General features: G+C 43.9%; 2 protein-coding genes and 2 non-coding genes across 4 annotated transcripts in view; 3 read left to right on the plus strand and 1 right to left on the minus strand.

Annotated features, from left to right (window-relative positions):
- The window catches only part of TRIM66 (tripartite motif containing 66), a 72,647-nt gene extending 54,009 nt beyond the window's left edge, over positions 1–18,638 (minus strand). The window contains exons 1-2 of the mRNA XM_068556236.1: positions 18,497–18,638; positions 16,016–16,154 (exon numbers count right to left, since the gene is read on the minus strand). The gene's annotated coding sequence lies outside the window, so the exon portion shown is untranslated. The remainder of the gene's footprint in view (positions 1–16,015; positions 16,155–18,496) is intronic.
- A 373-nt stretch (positions 18,639–19,011) lies between these two features.
- RPL27A (ribosomal protein L27a) lies at positions 19,012–21,760 on the plus strand. The gene is made up of 4 exons (XM_068556241.1): positions 19,012–19,284; positions 19,718–19,793; positions 20,473–20,647; positions 21,585–21,760. Exons 2-4 carry the CDS (start codon positions 19,762–19,764, stop codon positions 21,711–21,713), a joined length of 336 nt encoding a protein of 111 aa, XP_068412342.1. The 5' UTR covers positions 19,012–19,284; positions 19,718–19,761; the 3' UTR covers positions 21,714–21,760.
- Positions 19,958–20,087, plus strand: LOC137772720 (small nucleolar RNA SNORA3/SNORA45 family). Its single transcript, XR_011075525.1, has one exon. It is a non-coding gene; the product is annotated as a small nucleolar RNA SNORA3/SNORA45 family (small nucleolar RNA).
- LOC137772719 (small nucleolar RNA SNORA3/SNORA45 family) lies at positions 21,348–21,476 on the plus strand. The gene has a single exon (XR_011075524.1). It is a non-coding gene; the product is annotated as a small nucleolar RNA SNORA3/SNORA45 family (small nucleolar RNA).
- Positions 21,761–22,127: the final 367 nt, after the last annotated feature.

The raw sequence follows: 22,127 nt of genomic DNA on the forward strand, positions 1-22,127 counted from the left end.
CGTAGGGAGAATGATGCAATCTGGGTATCAAAATAGCAATCCAGAATGGAATAACAGGCTCACGCAGCAGCGGTGCCTGCACAGCCAGAGCTCAACTTGACACACTCTGTCAGCCCCACACTACTGCAGCACGCAGATGCCAGGCACACACTCTCACCACAGCATTTTAAAAATCAGCAGGAGCCCGAGATAGCCCTCCATGCCCCCGGCACTGAAGGAGGGTGGGGGTGAGGGGGCTTCGACAGACATTAAAGTCTGTCTCCTACACACTCACCTGCTCCTGCCACTTCACCTGAAGTCTTTATCCTGTGATGTCACAGTCAGTTGCCATAGTGACCAATTGTCCGTCACAGCGGAGGATTAGGACTTCAGATGGACAAGACACACATTTATAATGCACAAAGGTCCTGAGAGGTGTCCCTCGGCAGCTAACTCTACCCCTCCCCCCAGGGAGATACAGTCACACACAAACTGGGAGAGAAAGAGGCAGGAAAAACAGGGTCAGGTTAGAGGAAAGATATTAGGATGGGGCAAGATTACGAGTCCAGGATAATTGCAAAAGCCCAGAGTACAGGCTAATTTCAAGAGCACAGAGGGGAAGTGACAGGGAATGAACTTGGAAAGACTGGCAGTAGAGTAAGTGCCTGAAGAGCCCTGGATGCTAAGCCAAGGAGCTTGACATTTATCCTAAAAGCAAAGGCCACCCAAAAAGGTTCTGGCTTTATGACTATCTTGATGGACTGGAGATTGGGGGCGGGGGGCAGGGAGGAGGCTTGTCCAGTTAAGGATTAATGGGATCCTGAATGAGGGTAGAAATGGAAAAAAAAAAAAGGGACAGAAGAGTTGTTTCAAAGAGAACCAAGAGGACATGACCAAAGTAGGATGCTGAGGGGAGTGGTGGTGTGTGAAGGAAAAAGGGTCACGTGGATGGGCTGCCATGAACAGAGGTAGGTAACAGGAGGAGGAAGAGGGCAGTTGCCAAATCTTATCGTACCTGTATCCTACTTTCTCTGGCATCCATACCTTCTTAAAAGGATCAGGCCTCATTCTGCCTTGCTGGACCAATGATTCACAAATCTGGAGGGTTTGTTAGAAATCCCAAATCTACCAAATCCAAATCTCTTGGGTGTGGGTATGGGACCAGGAATCTATATTTTTAGCAAGTTTCCCAAATAATTCTTAGGCATCCAGACCAGCACCGGTTCAAGGACCAGTAATCAGAAACCAGTGGCCTGGACAACTACAGTAGCTTCCTAGCAGGTCTTACTGCATCCAGTCTTGTCTCCTCCAATCATTCTTCTCAGGAAGCCAGAATGACTTTTCAGAAATACAGATCTGATTATATTCCACTGACCCAAAACTTTCAGTGGCTCCCCACTGTCTACTGAATAGCCTAAATTGGTCAAGACCCTTCTGTTTGGAAAGGAAATTTGGCTCTAAATTTCCTTTCCAAACAGAGTTCCTACTTCTCTCCTTCAAGCAATCCTATATTCCAACCAAAGTTAACGCCCTTCTGTTCCTCCTGCCCTCTCCTCCCTGTGCCTCATGCTAACACTATCCCCTACCTGTGATTCCCTTCCATATTTTTCTGGCCCTGCCTGGCTCCTACACAGCTATTCCTACTTGATGCCACCCACGGGTTCAAATCCACCAATTTCCCCAGGCAGAGCCTAAAACAGGGGTCAGAAAACTACAGCTCACCTGTTTTTGTAAATAAACTTTTATTAGAACACAGTCATGCCCATTCATTTCCATATTGTCTATGACTGCTTTTGTGCTGCAGTGGCAGAGTTGAGTAGTTGTAACAGAGCCTCTATGACCTGCAAAGCCCAAAATACTTTCTATCTAGTCCTTTACAGAAAAGGTTTGCTGACCCCCGAACTAAAGCAACAGCTACTTTGTTTTAGTCTCTCCCTTTGAGGTTCCATTCTGGTAATGGGGATCCTGCTTATTCCCAAGTCAACTCCCATCCCTGTGTGCTCCAGTTCTGCTAACTGGCTCACATTTGAGCTAGAACTTCAGTTTGGGGTAGGATGTAACAAACAAGGAAAGGACATTTCAGAAGGGGGGAACACCATAAACAGAGGATTACAGGTGACAAAATACGAGGCCCCTCAGGGAATGAGTGATAAAGCTAGCTCATGCAGAGGAATGACAGATGAGGCTCTGAAATTAGCATGGGGTCAGACTGGGAAGAGCCTTAAAGGCCATGCTAAGCTTCTGTTCTGAACTGCAAGCAATTAGGAGCCCTTTAGGTAGCTAGAAATTCAGGCCCAGGATAGGAGAGAGTGATCAGAGTTGAAGCTAGAGGATTTCGGAGCATAATCCACAAAGGCAATAGGTGGAGTAAGGTCAGGCAGGGGGATCCAGGGACTGTGGGGCAGGGCCAGGTAGCAGATCTAAGCCAAGAGTCAGAATCTGGGCATAAGAGCCAGGTGACAGATTGAAGCTGGAGATGGATGATCCACAGCCTTCAGAGCCCATGCTCCTAGGAACCACCTGACTGTGAAATAAGCTTTCTGTGTCAAGAAAGTACCCATAGTGGAATGCAGAAGGTATGGGTAGGATGACCCTGGATTCACCTCATCTGATAGAGTGGTACCTTTATCTCTTTTCACTTCCTATCTCAAGAGTCAATCCAAGGGCTGATGCATTGACATACTCCATGCAAAGCCACTGTCTCCATTTGCAACTGGGCCTGGACAGAGGACCAGTGGGGGAACCAAGGGCAGCACCCTACTCTAGGTCTGTGGTTCCTACTGTCCCTGAAGCCCAGACAAGCCCCAGATTGGCAGGCAAGGGAGCTGGATTTTTTTTCTGGCTCTCTGTGACCAATTACGTGACATTCAGCAGAATTCTAGAACTTTCTGGAATCCTGATGTCCCATTTATTCAATGAGGGGTTAGAAATATACTCTAAGGGCCTTTCCTGCTCTCCAGCCATCATAGCAGTTAACCAGTGACTGGTCCCTCTTGAATGAGAGTTCCCGCAGACAAGAGGCCCCTCCAAGACCCTGTCCATCAATCACATCTACCTTGAACTCCCTCCCTAGCTATAGCTTTCCAAGTAGTGCCAGCAGCAGCAAGCACATCCCCCAAAACACTGCCTGCCTCCTTCCCATCACCAGGGGAATTGCTCTCCCAGTAACGGTTCTGAGGTACCAGTGCTACTCCCAGGGCCCTAGAGGGCCAATTAAGGTGGGGAAACTGTTCATGAACTAAAAAACCATCCTGCTGATAGGGCTCTGGAGCTCCAGCTTCTGCACCTGCTGCACACCCAGATCAGCCCAGCTCAGCAACCTGCCCTCCACCTGGGAAACTTGGGTCACTGCCCACAACAGATCCCACAATAGTTGCACACACTGTTCATCACCTGGAGCGAGCAAATAGCAGTCACCTCGCCTGCCAAGCTCCTGGTGCTGAGATCTCATCCCCTCTGCCTCCCGCTCTCACCCCAGGCCATTAGAGCCCCTCCAGCTGAGCTGCTCATTAAGATAAGTATCATTTCCCTCTCTGACTCTGAGGTTGTAGCATCTTGCATCAGGTCCCTCTCTTTGGATCCTCCCAAAGCCCCAAAGCCTGCCCACTGAGGAACAGAGATTGTTCCCCCTTTCAGCATTTGTAGTTTTCAAGGGATATGCTGTTACCCATCACTAGCTTCAGGAAGCAGGAGGCTATGGTGGTTATTTGGTGTTATTAGAGCTCTTCAAGTCCAGTCCCAGAGAATACCCAGGATCACCCAGTCAGTTAGTGCTAGAGTCCAGACCGAGCTCCAGGGCCCATGACCTCCAGACCAGGGCTCTGCCCGGATGTAGACTGCATCATCCACACTGAGATTGGGAAAATTAAGATACTAAACAAAGAGATTCTGGAATCTGGACCTCAGAGTCAAGGTCTCCCATCTAGGATATGTCTTTTAGTAGATTGGAAGAGAAAGAATAATGTTCCTTTTATTCACATGGGGAAGGAAATAGTCAAGTAATGGCCTTCCTCCCCTAAAACAACACATAAAGCCATAGGAGTCCTGAGAATTTTGAAGACAGATCCAGCACAGAGTAAACAGTTTCAGGCATGCCAGCTTCCTTCAGAGCTTGCTACATTTATTTGAAGTATCACTTGGGGACTCAATGGCTAACTTTCCAGGTAGAATTTGACCTGGGACCATTTTCAAATAGGCTTAAAAGCAAACAGTCCCAAGTAGATATTCTCATTGGCTGAGTAGATCCGTTTCCAATATCCAGCCTTTCTGGAGCCTTCCACTCCAGTCATCACATAGCACAGCTAAGACATTGTGTGCTCAGCATACTACTGCCTTTGCTTTGGTCCCCATCATCAGCTTTCAAAGACCTGGTCCAGCTGGTCCCCTCAGAGCCTAAGACCTAATGCAGACCTACTTCCTAGTGTGATGGAGTTGCTGGGGAGAATCTCAGTTAGGCTGTGGCTGCATTAATGGAAGATCTGCACCTGATGGCTCGGGCTGAAGGGTTGGTCCTCTCCTCAAAGATTCTCCATGGAGTCTCCCCATCAGTTCAGTGATTCCAGGTGAGCGTGGAATCTCCTCCTGAGCAAAGTGCTACAGCGCAAATCACAAGCTTTAAAGATGGGTGAACTTGAGTTTGACTTGACCTGACCTTACACTTAGACCTTACACTTAGACCTTACATAATCACAATTCCCAGGGTTTTTTATCTGTAAAACGGGGATAATACCTACCTTATAGGGTTGTTGTGAAGTTTAGAAAAGATAATACAGGCATAAGCACTCGGTACAGCATCTGCCAACCAGAAGGTGCTTGATAAATGTGTTTTGCACCTCACAACTTGAGGACTAGAAAGGGGCAGTGTCATAAGTGAGAAAAGTTTTCCTTCCAGGCAAGAGCCATGGGAGATCTTTGTGGATCCACTGATTAAATCATTTGTTCAATAAATATTCACTTAGGCCCTCGTCCTGTGTCAGGTTCTATGCTGGGCTGTGGCATTGTAGAGATGAAAGGCACAGCCCAGTTGAATGAGAAGATGCCCACCTCACACCCTCCCCCAGTGCTGAGCCCCACTGCAAACATGCAGGCCTGGGGAGGCTCCACTGAGGGATCAGAGTTGAAAACCAGCTGGACAGACACTGAGCTCAGGCACAGCCCCTCTTCCATTCAACTCAGCAACTTCTCAGTTCTGCCCAGCAACCAACAGGAACAGATTTATGGAAATGGACTCATCCCCATGCAATGTGGCCGCAACTGGCTGGAAGCATTGATGCTAAGGACCTATTTAATTCTTCAGCCTCTATCCGTCTCCCCTGCCAACCCTCTACCTATTCCCATATTTAACCTTTGAAAGCCCCGGACTGGCAGAAATAGGATAAGCCTTTTGGCAAGTCTGTACTCCTATTCTGCTGGATACAGTGGCAGTGCTAAAAGCTCTTTCCAAAGAACCAAACTCCCAAAGCATGGCTTCTCAAATTACAACAGGAATCTAAGTTCAGGTATTGGGTATCTCACTGGACTTGCCAGAGATAGGTGACATCTCTGCTTTTCATCAGTCAGCTCATTTGAGTGACATTCATTTAGTCCTTCAGAAAACATTCAGTGAGCAACTGATATCCACCAGTCCTTGTGCATGGAGACTCTCCCAAAGGTATTGCTCCTTTGCCTAAACTTTAAACAGTCTTTTCTTCACATTCTTACCACACTGTATTATTATCATCTGTTTAGTTATCTGCCCTTCAATAGAATATGAGTTCCTTGAAGGCAAGGGCCCTGTCTTTTCATCTCTGCACCCTAAATTCCATAGGGCCTGGTACATAAAAGTCAATAACTACCTGTGAAGGAGATAGACATACAAACCAACAAATACCACACAGCATAGAATCCTAAAACCTCCAAGTAGCAGAGGAAGCTTATTCCACTCTGATCCACAAATGCAAATATGGAAGGTAACAATAGCCTGGCCAGACCGCAGGACATACTAAATAATGTAAGATGCCACATATTCAAGAAATTGCCTCTCTGGTTCCAAGTCAAGCATGTTTGCATCTAACAGATTTTTTTCCACTTCAGTTTCACAAGTTCTAAATAAGGGTATTTTTTCACATTTCTTGGTCTCTTACTATATCCTAGGCACAGTACAGAATGTTTTATGTGTATGTTCTCATTTAATCTTCATAACAATCCTATAAGTTAATTACTACTATCATCATCCCCATTTTACAGGGAGGAAAACTTACCAAGCTATACAACTACTGTGTTAAGTGGCAGGTAGATTAGGACTCACACTCAGATGCCCAGATATACTGACATCAAAGCTTATGTTTTCATTCTCCCTTGCACTTAGAATAACTTGGCAACAAACACTATGATTCTAATAATTGTCACTAGTATGAATTTAGTTTTCTGACTTTAAAGTCAAACATATCCTTGAGACATGCATAATTAGTTCATGTTAAAAACCTTTTTTTTTTTAAAGCATTCTGTTGTGTTTTTTTTAATGTATTTTATTTGTTTATTTATTTGTTTAGGCTGCACCAGGTCTTAGTTGCAGCATGCATGTGGGATCTAGTTCCCGGACCAGGGATCGAACCCGGGCCCCCTGGGAGCACGGAGTCTTACCCACTGGACAACCAGGGAAGCCCTAGTTCATGTTAAAAATCTTAAGTGAGATCAAAGACCTAAACATAAGAGTCAAAACTATAAAACTCTTAGAAGAAAACATAGGGGAAAAGCTTTATGACAATGGATTTGGCAATAATTTCCTGGATATGACACCAAAAGCACAAGCTTTTGGAGAAAATAGGTACGTTGGACTTCTTTAAGATTTAAAACTTTCACTATCTTAACAGGACACTATCAACAAAACAAAAGGCAACCCATGGAATGGGAGAAAATATTTGCAAATCATTTATCTGATAAGGGTCTAGTACTGAGAATACCTAAAGAACTCAACAACAACAACAAAAACCTGATAAAAAATGGGAAAAACTTGAAACTAACAACACTGTAAATCAACTATACTCCAATAGAAAAATAAAAATTAAAAAAAAGGCAAAACTGAAACTCTATATCATTAAACAACTCCCCATTCCCTCCTCCCCCCACCCCTTGGCAACCACCGTTCTACTTTCTATCTCTATAAATTTGGCTACTTTAGGTACCTCATGTAAGTAGAATCATAAGAGTATTTGTCTTTTTATGACTGGCTTATTTCATTTAACATACTGTTCTCAAAGGTCATTCATGTTGTAGCATGTGTCAGAATTTCCTTATTAAGCCTGAATAATATTCCATTATATGTGTATATCACAATTGTTTATCCATTCATCTGTCCATGGACTCTCAGGTTCCTTCCACCTTTTCGCTATTGCAAATAATGCTGCTATGAACACAGGCATAAAAATATCTCTTCTAGTCCCTGCTTTTAATTACTTTGGGTATATATCCAGAAGTGGAATTGCTGGTAATTCTATATTTAAATTTTTTAAGGAATCACTTTACTGTTTTCCATGGAGTCTGCAACATTTTATATGCCCACCAACAGTGCACAGGATTCCAATTTCTCCACATCCTCACAAACACTTATTTTCTGTTCTTTTTTTTAATAGTAGCCATCCTAACAGATGTGAGGTGGTATCTCATTATGGTTTTGATTTGTATTTCCCTAAATATTAGTGATAGTAAACAATTTTTCATGTGCTTGCTGGGCATTTGGATATCTTGTTTGGAGAAATGTCTATTCAAGTTCTTTGCCCAGTTTTTAATTGGGTTGTTTGTTTGCTTGTTTTTATTGTTGAGTTGTAAGAGTTCTTTACATATTCTGGATAACAACCCAACAGTGCTGGAACTTTTAAGACATATTTAAGATTCACCTTATTTATACATTTAACTTACTGTATTTCCAATAGTTCTTTAAGTAATTTAGAATGCTTATTTGCTGGACAATGGAATTATTTTTAAAAATTTAGTTTATAAAAGCAAATATTAACTGTAAATATGTTTAAATATTAATGAAAGGCCCTTTAAAAGTGATTATTAAATTTGCTATATTTATAAATAGAACAAGATTTGTAAGTTAAAATTAAAAGCTTAAGGAAGAACTAAGTCTAAGTAGTAAGTTTAAAAATCATGTATTAATTTGGGCTTCCCTGGTGGCGCAGTGGTTGAGAGTCTGCCTGCCAATGCAGGGGACACGGGTTCGAGCCCTGGTCTGGGAAGATCCCACATGCCGCGGAGCAACTAGGCCCGTGAGCCACAATTACTGAGCCTGCGCGTCTGGAGCCTGTGCTCCGCAACAAGAGAGGCCGCAATAGTGAGAGGCCCGCGCACCGCGATGAAGAGTGGCCCCCACTTGCCACAACTAGAGAAAGCCCTTGCACAGAAATGAAGACCCAACACAGCCAAAAATAAATAAATAAAAAATTAAAAAAAAAAAAAAAAAAAAAACAAAAAAACATCTGGGAGGAGTGAGGCTGGTGGAGGAGGGGCCGGAAGGCTGAGAAAGCAGCCAGTATCCAGGCTCCTTTCACTCTAAAAAAAAAAAAAAAAAATCATGTATTAATTTAAAAAATCAAAGTATACAATACCTATTCTGTACTCTGAACTCTCAACAGAGACTCAGAGAGCTTAGGTAGCTTGCCCAAGGGTTTAGAGGCCTCGAAATTCAGATCTAAAGACAACTGCAGTGCTATAATGCCTCAAAGATAGCCTAGACTTGTGCTACAAATCACTTTGAAAATACTGCACACAACAAAACAAACAACAATGATGATGTTTCTGAATGCTGTCAACTTATTTGGCTTTTTCATCCCACGAGTTCATTCAGCAGACACTCACTGCATCTCTGTTACATGCCCTGTGCTAGAATACTGAAACGAAGGGACTTGGCTCTTGTCTCCAAGGACTTCACAGTTCTCAATGAGACTGTTTCCTAGGAAACCTGACATTCAGAAGAAAGACAGAAGCTCCTCCCTGCTGGAGGAGGGAGCAGCTTAGATGGTGAATGGTTCATTAGTCAGTGCGAGTCTGTTCAAAATCTGTTCCTGACTGACCCTAGGAGCCCAGCCATTCTCCCCCTGCCTTGGAAGTTCAGTGGGTCAGGACATGTCCTCTCCTTCTGGGGAGTCAGCCAAACCTTGAATCAAAATCTTCCCAGGTTTCTTAGCCTACCACCAATTTAAGGAAATCCCAAACATGAAAAATCCCAGCTTACAAAACATATATTAAGCATCAAGAGGATTTGCTTTGTCTCACAGATTCCCCAAAGAGTTGCTTTCAGCAATGAGTATCCCTTGGGCTCTTACATTCTGATTCTTTCTACACCTGAAATTCAGTACCTATGAAATGGGAAGAGACCTGTTATATAGAAGGAGGTGAACCTGTGGTGTTTTTGTACTTACCATCTGGGACAGTCCCATGAACCCCAGCAACCTGCCCTAGCTCCTGGATCAAGCCCTGGAAGCAGTCCTTACAGAGCAAATGCTGACAGGGTAGGAGCCAGGCACCTATATCTTGCAGGTCCTGTTGGCATAATGAGCAGATCAGTACAGCCTCTATCTGTCCACTTCTGTGTTTCTGGTCAGCTAGTGGTCGCCCCATAAAGCTCACACCTATATCCATGCCCATGCATGTGCCCAGAACTGGGGCTTTTCCATTAATATCCTCAAGCGTGAAGCAGTGTGTAGAGCGGGCAAACTCCACTCCCTGTAAGTGAAGCACAAAGCAGAGTGATTTGCTTCTTTGGGGAGACAGATATTCCTGGACAGGCCAGAAAGGACTCAGAGACCAAGGCCTCAGAAGTCCAGGCTATGTCCCTCTCCAGAACTGGAGGCTCATGCCCTACAACAGGGCACAGACTCAACCTCTCACTTGGGCCCAAAAGACAGTCCAGCATCTTTGCTGTGGAAAACAAAGCCTGGAGGGGTCTGCTAGGTTGTGTGTTTATTACAGGGTTTGTTTGCCTTCAAGTGTCCCAGATCTACCTGTGCCTCTCTTTATTAGTGGACAAGCTTGATCCAAGAGTTCATTTTGGAAAAGAGAAGGAAATTTATTAAATGCCAAGTTTATGCCAGGTGCTTTATATACTTTATCTCCATCCTCACAATTACCCTTGGAGATAGGGATTATGATATTTTTAAAAATTAAATAAAACCATCAGAGACAGGATGAGGAAACTGAGGTTCAGAGAGGTTGGGTAATTGCACAGACAGTAAACAGCAGAGTTCAAATTCAAATTCAAATCCAGGTCAGTCTGATTTCAGATTCCATACTCTAAACTGAAATGATTCTCAAGCTGAGGTTCACACACATCCTCAGGAGCTCTCTCCGCCAACATTTTTAAGTTAGTGTTTCATTCTGATGAGTTTTTTAAAGTATAAATATTCCGGATCATCTATATATTCATCATGATGAGATTTTAGAGGCAGTGTTACGAGTTAGGATCCAGTTCTTACCAAGCAGTATTACTTTGCCTCAGGCTAATGAGAAGAGAAAGGAGCAGACAATATGTAAATGATGCACTCCTGCCACATGAAGCTAAAATGAGATTATGGCACACAATGATGAATGCTTCACAGTACTTGGAATAGACAAAGGTGGTGGGGAAAGTGGGGCACCATCATTGTGGCACAAGTTTGCTAAACTTAGCCACAACAGGGTGCGCCACACTTAAGTTGTAGTGACAGTTTCGTTTAGCAACACATCATCTGCAAATGAAATTAACATTGTTAATTTGATTGTTTTGGTTTTTTATAATTTATAAACTGTATTAGGTTTCGTAACTGTATAAGAGCAGAAAGAGTGCACCTAGTTTTATATTTGTACTTATTTAAGAAAAAAACCAAAGATCATTTAATTCAAATCCGGAGCTCTGTAATTATGCAAATTTGAGAGAACTTTCACCTTCAATCCACAGTATTTCAGAGCCAAGCCCATTAAGGACAAAGGACGAGGGGGTTGGGGGAGACCAGGCTTCCTGTGGGCCCAGCAAGATGCCACTAAATAAAGTAATGGGGGGGCTTTCACCGTTAATTCATTATGAGGCTCAAAGGGCAGTTATTTCCCAGAGAGCAGCCATAGTAGGCGAGGTGAGGGCAATCTCTCTTAGAAGGTTTAAACGTGGTTGAGTTTATTTCATTCGACTTTGAGAATATCAGACCTTTTAGTCTTAGAACTGCTTTACATATTTTAATTATTGAGCACCCCAAAGAGCTTTTGTTTATGTGGTTATATCTACTGCCATTTACTATATTATAAATTAAAACTGAGATAATTTAAAAATATTAATTCATTAAAAAACAATAAACCTATTACAAATTATAATAAATTTAGTGAGAAGAGTGACATTGTTTTTCCCTTTTTGCAAATTTCATTAATGTCTGGCTTAACAGAAGACTTAATAGAAGCTGGCTTTCCATACCTGCTTCTGCAGTCGATCTGTTACATGCTGTTTTGTTTACAGTATATGAAGAAAATCCAGCCTCACACAGCTATACAGTTGGAAAAGATAGGAGTATTTAAGTAGCCTTATCAGATAATTGTGGATATTCTTTGATACTACTGCAAAATTTAACAAGCGGTAGTTTCTTAAAGGTTAGTTGTAATGTGGAATCTGAAACTACATCAGTGAACTTTTCTTACTCTGTTATATTAACATCCACTGGTCTGTTTTACACTTTGAACTGCTCTTTTACCCAGGCATAATTTTTATAACACCAAGCATTGGTGATTTGGAAAATATTGGTTCAATGATTTACACAGATGCTGCAAATATTGACATGGTTCATTATAGAAAAAAATCACACTCTTTAATATCACCTCTAATTGCATCAGAAAATTCTGTAACTATTATGAAGTTGTCAAACTCATGGAGGCAGCTATAACTTCACCCGAATTCTAATTTTTGCTTGCAAACTCAAATTTTATCATTGGCAACAAATACTGTCTGTTTTCTTCCTTGAAGTGACAGGCTCACTTCATTCTTTGAGAAAATATCTGCCAAATTCCCAAGCCTGAATAATCACAGTTTGTCTGTCAGTTGTTCTTTCAAATAAAACTATTGTTCTACAATAATAATAATAATAATAAGGCTAGTGCAGCGTGCAACTCAAATAGTAGCACAAGTGCAGTTCCTCACTTTGGTAAGTAGCAGAGGCGCTTTTTGCATACTTCCAATTTCTTCACATAGAATATTAAAAAGACTTGTATTCAAGAATTGAAATGTAGGGACTCCCCTGGTGGTGCAGTGGTTAAGAATCCGCCTGCCAATGCAGGGGACACGGGTTCGAGCCCTGGTCCGGGAGGATCCCACATGCCGCGGAGCAACTAAGCCAGTGCACCACAACTACTGAGCCTGCGCTCTAGAGCCCGCAAGCCACAACTACTGAGCCCACGTGCCACAGCTACTGAAGCCTACGCGCCTAGAGCCTGTGCCCCCAACAAGAGAAGCCACCGCAATGAGAAGCCAGCACACCGCAACAAAGAGTAGCCCCCGCTCAATGAAACTAGAGAAAGCCCGCGCACAGCAACGAAGACCCAATGCAGCAAAAAAATAAAATAAATAAATAAATAAATTTATTAAAAAAAAAAAAAAGAAAGAATTGAAATTTAATAAAAATGGACATTCTTCACTGAAACTGGCTCTTTTCTTTTTCTTTTCTTTTCTTTACAAGCAAATGCCTGGCAGTGAAGAACACACTGACTCGTCTTTGGCTTTGGCTTTAGCACCATCAGTGCAAATGTCAACCCAGTGAAAAGGGCAAATAACATCTTAGTATTACTATGAAAATTGTTTTGACCTTGTGGAACCCCTGAAAGGGTCTCAGGGACCCCTGATGGGCCCTTAGACCACACTTTGAGAACTGCTGCACTAGACTCTGAAAAACAATTCTGGGCATTTGGGGGGGGGGGGCGTGGCATAGCTTTCCAAACCAGTGGGCACTACCCAGGGTAAGAATATAAAGAAATAAGTATTTCATTTCTGTCTCAGAAGAGCAATTGAATTAACTCTATGAGGGTAAAGGTTAAATTAAAGGCACAGCAATGGGTCTCTGATTTGAGGAGAAGAGGGGAAGGTCAAATGATCTCTTTTTTATCCCCTTCCTCCTTTTCACCATAACTTAGCTCTTCCCTCTCCTTCCTATCTCCCCTGACCTGGGAAAGTGAAGGGGATAGTTTGGCAGAATGTACTTAAGCCAGGAGTAGCCAATTCAAATGCCTCCAGGGGACAGCCATATAAAGAGTGTGGGTCCAGTGTTGCCAAGTCTTAGTTTTTTCAAAACACCAGAAATCTGGATTTTTATTTAAATTTTTAAACGTTGGCAACCAATTAAATTTTAAAACACATAAGAAAACAGCATGAGTCAAACAAAATATACCAGCAATCAGTTCTGCTTTAAGTCATGAAGAGACCTGAACTAAATGAAACATCAAGTGAAAGACTGGAAGGACGGACAGGAAACCTCACCTATATTACCTTGCTTACAAACCACCTCCTTTAATATCCCACACCCAGATGTGAGAGAAGGGAGATATTAACTGGGTTTCTGTAACCTTGCCAAGGAATAACAGAGCAGGTCATTGCATGCCACATTGGGAGTTAGAATTTCAAAGATTGTTTGCATGGGTAGTACAGAACAAATTATCATCAAAATTGTACACATTTTAGGGGAAAAAATGGGAGGGAGAAACACCAAGTAATGAGAGAGCACCTACTCTAATGCTAGACTGTGTTGAATGTGATATATTATTTGTTTGTTTACTTGTTCACTGCCTGTTTTAGACACAGTCCTAGGTCCGGACTCTGTCTTTCTTGTTCACCATGGTACCTTCTCCTCTTTGCCTGGCACCTATATATAGTGCCTGAACATAGCACGCACTCAATAAATATTTCTAAAATGAACAAATGAATCTCAGTATTTTTTCACTATACAGACAAGAAAACTAAGACTCAAAGAGAATATGCTACTTGTTCAAAATCATTCAGCTAGTGAAAACAGAGGTAGGAAATGAACCAAAATTTTTGTGTTCTTTCCATGAATTTTATCATCTAAAATTAAATTAAAACCGAGGAGCAGTTGAATTTGTTGTGCTATTGGATGAACTGCCCTCAAAGATCCTGGCATTCCTCCCTTCACATTCTGCTATTCTGAGTTTAATGGCAGCGGGGTTTTCCATCCTAGCTTCCAACAAAGCTGTTAGGAATGCATTTGCCACGTAGTACAATGAGACTTTTGAAAATCTATCCAACACAGAAAGGAAGGACTCTTAGTCCTCAAGTTATATTTATTTTTACTTTGTAATGAAGAAAATCTTGTGTGGTCCTATGAATTTTCCCCTAAATGCCATATTGCCGTATATCAAAAACTACTGATAAAAGCAAAAACAAAACAAAACAAACAAACAAAAACCCTGAACCTGGTGCAGTTTAAATTGGAAACTATACATGCTGCTGGTGCATAAATTGGTACAGGTACAATCCATTTGGGAAAAAAAAAAAAATATATATATATATATATATATATATATCAACATAAAATGAATCATAAAAATACCCTATAATACAGCAATCTCACTCCTGGGAATTTCTCCTAGACAAGTTATTCAACAGAAGAAGAAAAAAGCCACATATACACAAATGTTCACTGCATCATTTTCTCCAATAGCAAAGAACACAATGAGAACAAGAAAAAAAAATACATGAGAAAATGGCTTAGTAAATTACAGTACGTGCTGAAGATAAATTACTCTTCAACTGTTAAAAACAATAATCATGGATACTGGGTAGTGATACAGAAAAAATGTAATAGTATTAAACAAAAAGCAGAATACAAAAGGATTTGCATACTATGATCATCAGCTTTGAAGATAGCTACGTCTAGATGTAAATAAAAACTGAAAGGTAATATTCAGACATAAAAACAGCATTGTAAGGTATTATAATTTGAGATGTTTACACTTATTTTTTTCAAAATTTTCTTTAATGTTTTACTGTCTTTTCTATTACATATAAGTTTTAAAATTCCTTCTGAAGTAAATTTGGATTTCTGAGTTTTTCTCAAATTCTCACTTAGAAAAGACATCCTGACTCTTCCCATCTTAAGTTAACAATCTTCTACTTGAAAAAGGAAAGCAACATAATATTTCCAAATGTCCAAGTCTAAAGATGGAGAGCAAGAAAACAAGGCTGGGTGCACCCATGCTGTTGTTGCTGTCTGAAGGACTGCTGATGAAGTCAGGCACCCAGAGAGGAGAGGAAGAGAGAGGGACCACCAGGGCCCTCTTCAGGGTGGCAGTATGTTTACAAGGCCACCTGGAGAGAGGGCTGAGGGAGCAAAAAGGTCAGCACTGCATATACCTGCCTCACCAGGCTGCTGCCTGGCATCCTCTCCCTTCTGCTCATTTCACAGGCATTTTTCTGAGGCCCTGACCCTCTGGGGGAGCCCAGATGTCTGAGATATCACAAGGCCATGCTTTACTTTAGAAGAGATGCCACAGAGAAAGAGGCCTCTTACGGGTCATGTCCACCATCACGTCCCGTGTGCCTGGCGAGGAGGGACAGATCACCTAGTGCTTCATGTCTGGCTGCTACTTAACTTTGTATATACAGAATTCAGCTTTGTTTGCTCTCTCAGAGCTGGCTGACCCACAGTGACAAACCCCACAGGAGCCTTACGTTAAAGCTACATGATTTCCTCGGGAAGAAGAGGGAGCTGGCTAGAAAGCCAAAACCAGACAACTGTCCAGGGCACTCCCCCTACCCTGGAGATCAAACCACCAATGAGGAGAATGTTAGGTGAGCACATGAACCCAACACAGAGTCCTAGTCCGCTCAGGGAGGCCTTCCATTCAGAAGGATGGCCTGAAGGATAGGATGTAGCCCCTCTGTAACCAAGGAACCTGACAAAACTATCCAGAAGCAGTGTCCCATCAACCAGGCTCTACCTCCATGCCCTGGGCAGTCTTGGTCCTTACTTCAGTCCCTATTTACTAGACACCTGAAGGTAACCTTTCATTCCCAAAACTCTGCCCAGCTTACCTCCATTCACAGACCATCTTCCCAAGGGTAGTTTCTAGGTAGCTCAGTTCATCACTTGTGCACTTACTGGCCAGTTCTGATGTCAAATAGAGGACGATCTCTTCCTAGGCCTTGCCCCCAACTCTCAAGGCCTCTCTTTCTGCTGGTAACAGACAATATGTGATTAAGGACTGAAGGAGTGATGAAGCCCATAATGCTGTGAGGTCAGAGAGGGAGGAGTCGCTAAGGTAAAAGCAGGAGATCCGGAGAAAAAAGACTAAAGGCTAGGCCCAGGCTCTATATCTTAGCAGCTCTATAGCCTCTGGCAAGTCAGTCAACCTTCTGTGCCTCAACTCTCTCATCCATAAAATGGGGCTAGTAGAGTTGACCTCTCAGGCAGACACATTTTGTAAACCGCAAGGTGTATTTGGTTATTCTCACTGTGGGCTGGAGTGTTCTGGGAAGAAGCAGAATATAAGGTAGGGCTTAAAGGTTGAGGAAGCTTCGGGACATCTGGTCAGAAAGAAGATGAGTACTCCAGGCATGAGAAATGGCACTAGCACAGGAAAAAAGGTAGAAGGGATGTACCAAGTTTGGCTGCAGTAGAAAGCTTGTGTAGGGAAGAAGCCGAGGTTAGTTTGGAAAGGCAAGTGGGCTGTATTCTGTTGGTAATAGGGAGCTATCAGACTTTTTGATCAAGTAAGTGAAAGGATGAGAGTCATGTTTTAGGAAGATCAACCTGACAGAGGTGTGAAGGACAGAGGGATGGGAGGAGGGTTAGAATACAGGCAGGGTGATCACAGGAGGGTGTTGAACTCCAGATAAGAGATAAGATGAAGGCTTTAATGAAGGCTATGGCACGAGGGCTAAAAAGGAGAAAGCAGATTTGAGAGATAGGTATAGAAAAAAGGACACGGTGACAGCGTATTAGAGGAAAAGAATGCTTGGGGACAATTTCCAAGTCTCCCTGACATCACTATCTGGGTGGACAAGGCTGCTCACCAAGCTATAGAATAAAGAAGGCACCAGAGAACTGGGAAGATCAAAGTCTTTGGATATGTCTACCTAGGATGTCTTAGAATGTCCAAGGAATACTAACCAGAAATTAAGTGAATATACGAGTCTGGAGTTCAGCAACAGAGATGTGAATTGAAGTCACCCAAGATGAGTTCACCCAAGAACACTGCGTACTAGGAAAAGTTAAGAGAGGCAAGGACAGAAGGTTGAAGAACACCAACACTTAAATGGTGGACAAATTTAGAAGAACCTGAAAGGAAGACAGAGAAGTAGCCAGAAAGACAGGAGGAAGGCAAGAGATTAGCTAGAAAAAGAAGTCAAATGGGTAAAGTACAACAGAGAATAAGTGGTATGAGGAAGAGTACACTCAATTCGGTGTTTAGTTAATTGATGACCTCGGTAAGAGCAATTTCATTGAAATAACGAGGCTGAGAGCTAGACTGCAGTGCATTAAACAATGAATGGGAAGCTAGCAAATGGACAGGATTTGTTGACTATTCTTTTGGGGAGCTTGGCTGAAAAGGAAAGAGCAAGGGTAATAAATAGAAACAGGGAGAATTTAGGATATTTTAGCTAAAATGTATTTTAGCTGAAGGGAACAAGGCACAGAAAATACACCCAAACACACACTGAGTAACTGAGGGAATGTGATCTTGAACACTGGTTGAGACTTAAGACGGAAAGGATGTCTCTTGCACTTTAGTTTAGAAAGGGAGGTGAGGGTAGGTGCATTCATTCACTTAACGATCAACTGTTGAACATGTACTACATGCCAGGAGCTAGGAGTCCATGGATAAAAGAAAGTAATCCTCCAGCCTTTAAGAAATTTGGTCTAGTAGGAAAGACAAATGTGGATCAACAATTACATAAGAGCTCTGTACTAGATTTTGAGGTGGGACAGTGGGGGAAGGTGAGCAACTATGGCTGAATGCGTCAGAGAAGTATTACAAGAGGAGACCCTTGCATAGGGTCCAGAATGAGCAGGGGTTCTCTGGTCCAGGAGAGGAGGGGATCACGGGCATGCCACGTAGGTTGCAGTGAAAATTAAAACGTGGCAGGTAGAAGATTTACAGGGTCTGGAGAATAAAGAATCCTAAAGCGACCAGGCGTAGAGGTCCCTGAACTGAGATTGTTCAAACTGAGGACGCCCGGGACGATGGCACAAGGGCAAAGGAGAAAGGAAGACCTTGAGCCCACTCAGTAGTGTGGGTGAGCAGGTCCCAGAAGGTGGTAGAGACATCTAGAAAGACTTTAAAGGGAGCAGGAAGAGACATCGGGTGGGCACACAGGGTCAAATAGGGCCTTGCGGTTTCTCACTGCGGCCAGGGGACAAGCAAGCAACCGCTACCGCCCGGGCCGAGCCGACCACCAAAAACAGAGAGACGCATGGGGCTGCTCAGCATGCGGCAGTTGGTGAGCAGCAGAGGAATACAGTGTTCCCGGCAAACTCCTGGGCCGTGGCCCCTGGAAAACCGCCCGGCCCACCTGGACCGCAGCTGCGTGCACTACAGCGTCCCAAGCCCCGCCTTCCGCGCCAGCGCTCCGCCTCCGAGCCCGAGCGCACGCTGGACAGCACGGAGAAGGCTCTCGGCCCCCGCAGCCTCCGGAACAACGCTATGACGGAGAGTTCACCCCACAGGAAGAGGAAACAGCAAATCCTGCAGCCGCTCAAGACCCGCGACGCCAAAAAAGCTCCACCCGCGGCCCGGCCTCCGGACCGGAAGTGAGGCGATTGGCTCCGCCCCCGAGCTTGATAGCTCGCGAGACTTTGCAGAGCCCTTCCTTTTTCGTATCGGTCGCTGAAATGGTAGGTGATTTTTCTGATGCGTCCGCATAGTTGCTGGCCTAGGCCGCGAGCTTTACTCACCTTGCACCCCAGCCACCTACTCCCGAGCTTGGCCCGGTTCTCCAGGCCGCGCGTGGGCAGCCGCAGGGCGGGGTAGCCGGCGTGGGTCCGGGGCGGGGCGAGGAGCCTGGGGCCGCGTGTTCATCCTGGGGTTCGGTTTCTCGAGACACGCGGTCCGGGGTGTCCGGGCGCCTCCCTGATGAGGCCGCACGGCCCCGGGCCAAGCCGTAACCTCGACTTTGCTGAAGGCGCAACAAAGCACATCCTTGATCCCTAGGCCTACAGGCCTCTCACAGATTGGCACGCTTCGCCCCCTGCCCCTCTTCCCTTAGGCCTTATCACCAAGCATCTTTTCCCACACAGCCATCCAGACTAAGGAAGACCCGGAAACTTAGGGGCCACGTGAGCCACGGCCACGGCCGCATCGGTAAGTGCTGTCTCCCCATCCTGGTCGGCCTTGGGCTATCTCTGCACGGCGCTAGCTTGTCAGGAAGTAGGTAGCTTAGAGAAGTGGGTTAGTCAGAGCTCTGTGCAGTCGAGTTGGATTGAATTTGATCATTAGCTGTTGGCTTTTTCTTTGAGAATTATCTAGTGTTCCAGTTTTAGAGAATTTCACATCAGTTGGGGGTTTGGAAATTGAGCGGGGTCCAGTATTGAATTGGTTGAAGGCATGGAGTACTGTGTTAGTGTTGTGATGTGGAACACTGCAAAGTGATGATTATCCCAGAGTCTTGAAGGAACAGCATTGCTGGAAGAGGTATGAAGCAAAGGCACAGAAGTATGGGGAAATGCTTTTGCGAGAAGTAACATCGAGGGGTTGGAGAAGGCTGTGTTAGCCATGGAGCTTTGTGTTCCTGCAGGCAAACACCGGAAGCACCCGGGAGGCCGGGGTAATGCTGGTGGCATGCATCACCACAGGATCAACTTCGACAAATAGTGAGTGTTTTTTGGACTCTGCCTTTACTGACACTGACAGCTTTGGATTTAGGGGTAGAGGGTAGTTAACATCTTCAACGGGAAGCAAGCCTCTTACCACTCAGAAACCTTGCCTGTGGTTGGGTTTTGTCAAGTTAATATTTGATGTGAACTGAGAACTTGTCACCGAGGCTAGAGTCACGCTTGGGTATCGGCTATTGCCTTAGTGTGCTAGAGTCCTCGAAGAGAAACTGCTGACCTTATTCACTGGCTGTGGCCCTCATGGCATAGCCAGTCACCGGGTTAGTGACATGCATCATATTGACTTATACAACTGTTAGATCCATTTAACGCCCACAAACTAGGGGGGGGGGGTTGTATTTTAACTATTTGTTTAGGAGACCTGTGTTATAGGAGTGTGGAGAAGCTGTCAAGTGACCTGAATCCTAGTCTTGGCACTGCCTCTGACCTTCTCAGTGACTTACTCTGGTTCCATGGAATAAGGCTAGTCTTTTCCACCTGATAGTCTTTGGTGGCTTTTTAAAGATTTGTTTTATTCGAGAAGTGGAGTACCTGCTATGTCACTCTTCTGCATGAGTGAACAACGTACACTGTAATGGGGGGAGATGGACTGTGGAGATGGTAAACATAGCTTCTTAGTTGGAGTGAGGTAATGGAAATGGTTGCCTTCTTTTCCCAGTCACCCAGGATATTTTGGGAAAGTTGGTATGAGGCATTACCACTTAAAGAGGAACCAGAGCTTCTGCCCAACTGTCAACCTTGATAAATTGTGGACCTTGGTCAGTGAGCAGACACGGGTAAATGCTGCCAAGAACAAGACTGGAGCTGCTCCTATCATTGATGTGGTGCGATCGGTGAGTGAATTGAATATTTTTTGCCTTTATGTGGACCCTTGCCTCTCAAAATTCTGGATAATATACTTGCACCTGAAGTCTGTACCCAGCTGCCTACTAGACAATTCCACTTTCCGTAGCATTTCCACGGGTACTTACTGACCAAAATTGAACTCTTGTTCAATTGTGATTCATGCAAAACATTTGAAGAGTAATTCTTCCACTCCCTCGTTCATTTACTTCGTTTTTCACTTGAACGTTTTCCAATCAGTTATCTTATTCCTAGTGTTAGTGCCCTGATTTGTATGGGTTTCTCACCTGAACTATTGGTAGTAATTTAGGTCAGCTAGCTCTGGTCTGTTTTACACAAGACTGCATGAGGCACAGCCCTTGACCCTTTATGTTTCTTACAGAATAAAATCTTAATATGCTCAGTTGTTATTTAAGGCCTGACATTATCTGAAGAGAACCCCCCCCCCCAAAAAAAAGGCATTTTGTTTATCATTAGGAGTTCTGGTCCTTGTGTCAGCCTTACCCCCTGTGGGTATGGAGGTGGTGGGAATCCTGAGGGGGCTTTCAGTGAAGTTTTAAAATTCCCTTTCTCAGCCTCTTCTTTGAGCATTTCTGATGACCATGACTTCTTGGAGCATTGCTGGAAATGTGATTTTCCTTTTTTGCTTATCAAGTCGTAATTGAATAGGAGAAAGGGATTTGAGCTCTGCCCGAGACTAGAGTCACATCCTGACAGCTCTTGTCCTGGTGTGCTAGAGTCCTCGGAGAGAATCTGCTGGTCTTGATTCACTGGCGAGGGCAGTCAGTGCCCCCGGGAGTGCCCAGATCAGAAACATGCCCTCCCTGGCTCCTAGATGGAGTGGCTTGGTAGGCATCTTTCTTCCTACCCATCACGGAGTTGGTGACTGCCACGGTGCATTATAAACCCTTTTCTCTGTTCTTCTAGGGTTACTACAAAGTTCTGGGGAAGGGAAAGCTCCCAAAGCAGCCTGTCATCGTGAAGGCCAAATTCTTCAGCAGAAGAGCTGAGGAGAAGATTAAGGGTGTCGGTGGGGCTTGTGTCCTGGTAGCTTGAAGCCACATGGTGGGATTCATTAAATGATAAGCGCTTTTCTCTTCTGGTCTGAGTGAGGGTTCTTTGGCACTTCTACCTCCCTACCTGTACAGAAACCCACCTAACAGGTTCTAGGAGTAAGGGTGTGAGGACCTGGGCTCTGCTACCAATTCCCCTCAAAGTATGGAAGAGATGGCACCAACACTTAGAATAAGGCCTTGGCTGGTTACCTAATTTTAGGCTTCTCACTCACAAAGTGAGAATGATACCTGTTGATAATGTATATATCGTATCATTGAAAGGCCTATTGGCATTGTATGCTCTGAATTTATAAATGAGTGGGAGAATGTGCCCTTAATTGTTCCATGGGGCTCAAGGGGGGGAAACTCATGATCTTTACAAGATTTTGATGAGTCGTATTGGCAAGATGAGTCA

The sequence above is a fragment of the Eschrichtius robustus genome, chromosome 11, assembly GCF_028021215.1.
Source record: "Eschrichtius robustus isolate mEscRob2 chromosome 11, mEscRob2.pri, whole genome shotgun sequence".
Taxonomy (NCBI): Eukaryota; Metazoa; Chordata; class Mammalia; order Artiodactyla; family Eschrichtiidae; genus Eschrichtius; species Eschrichtius robustus.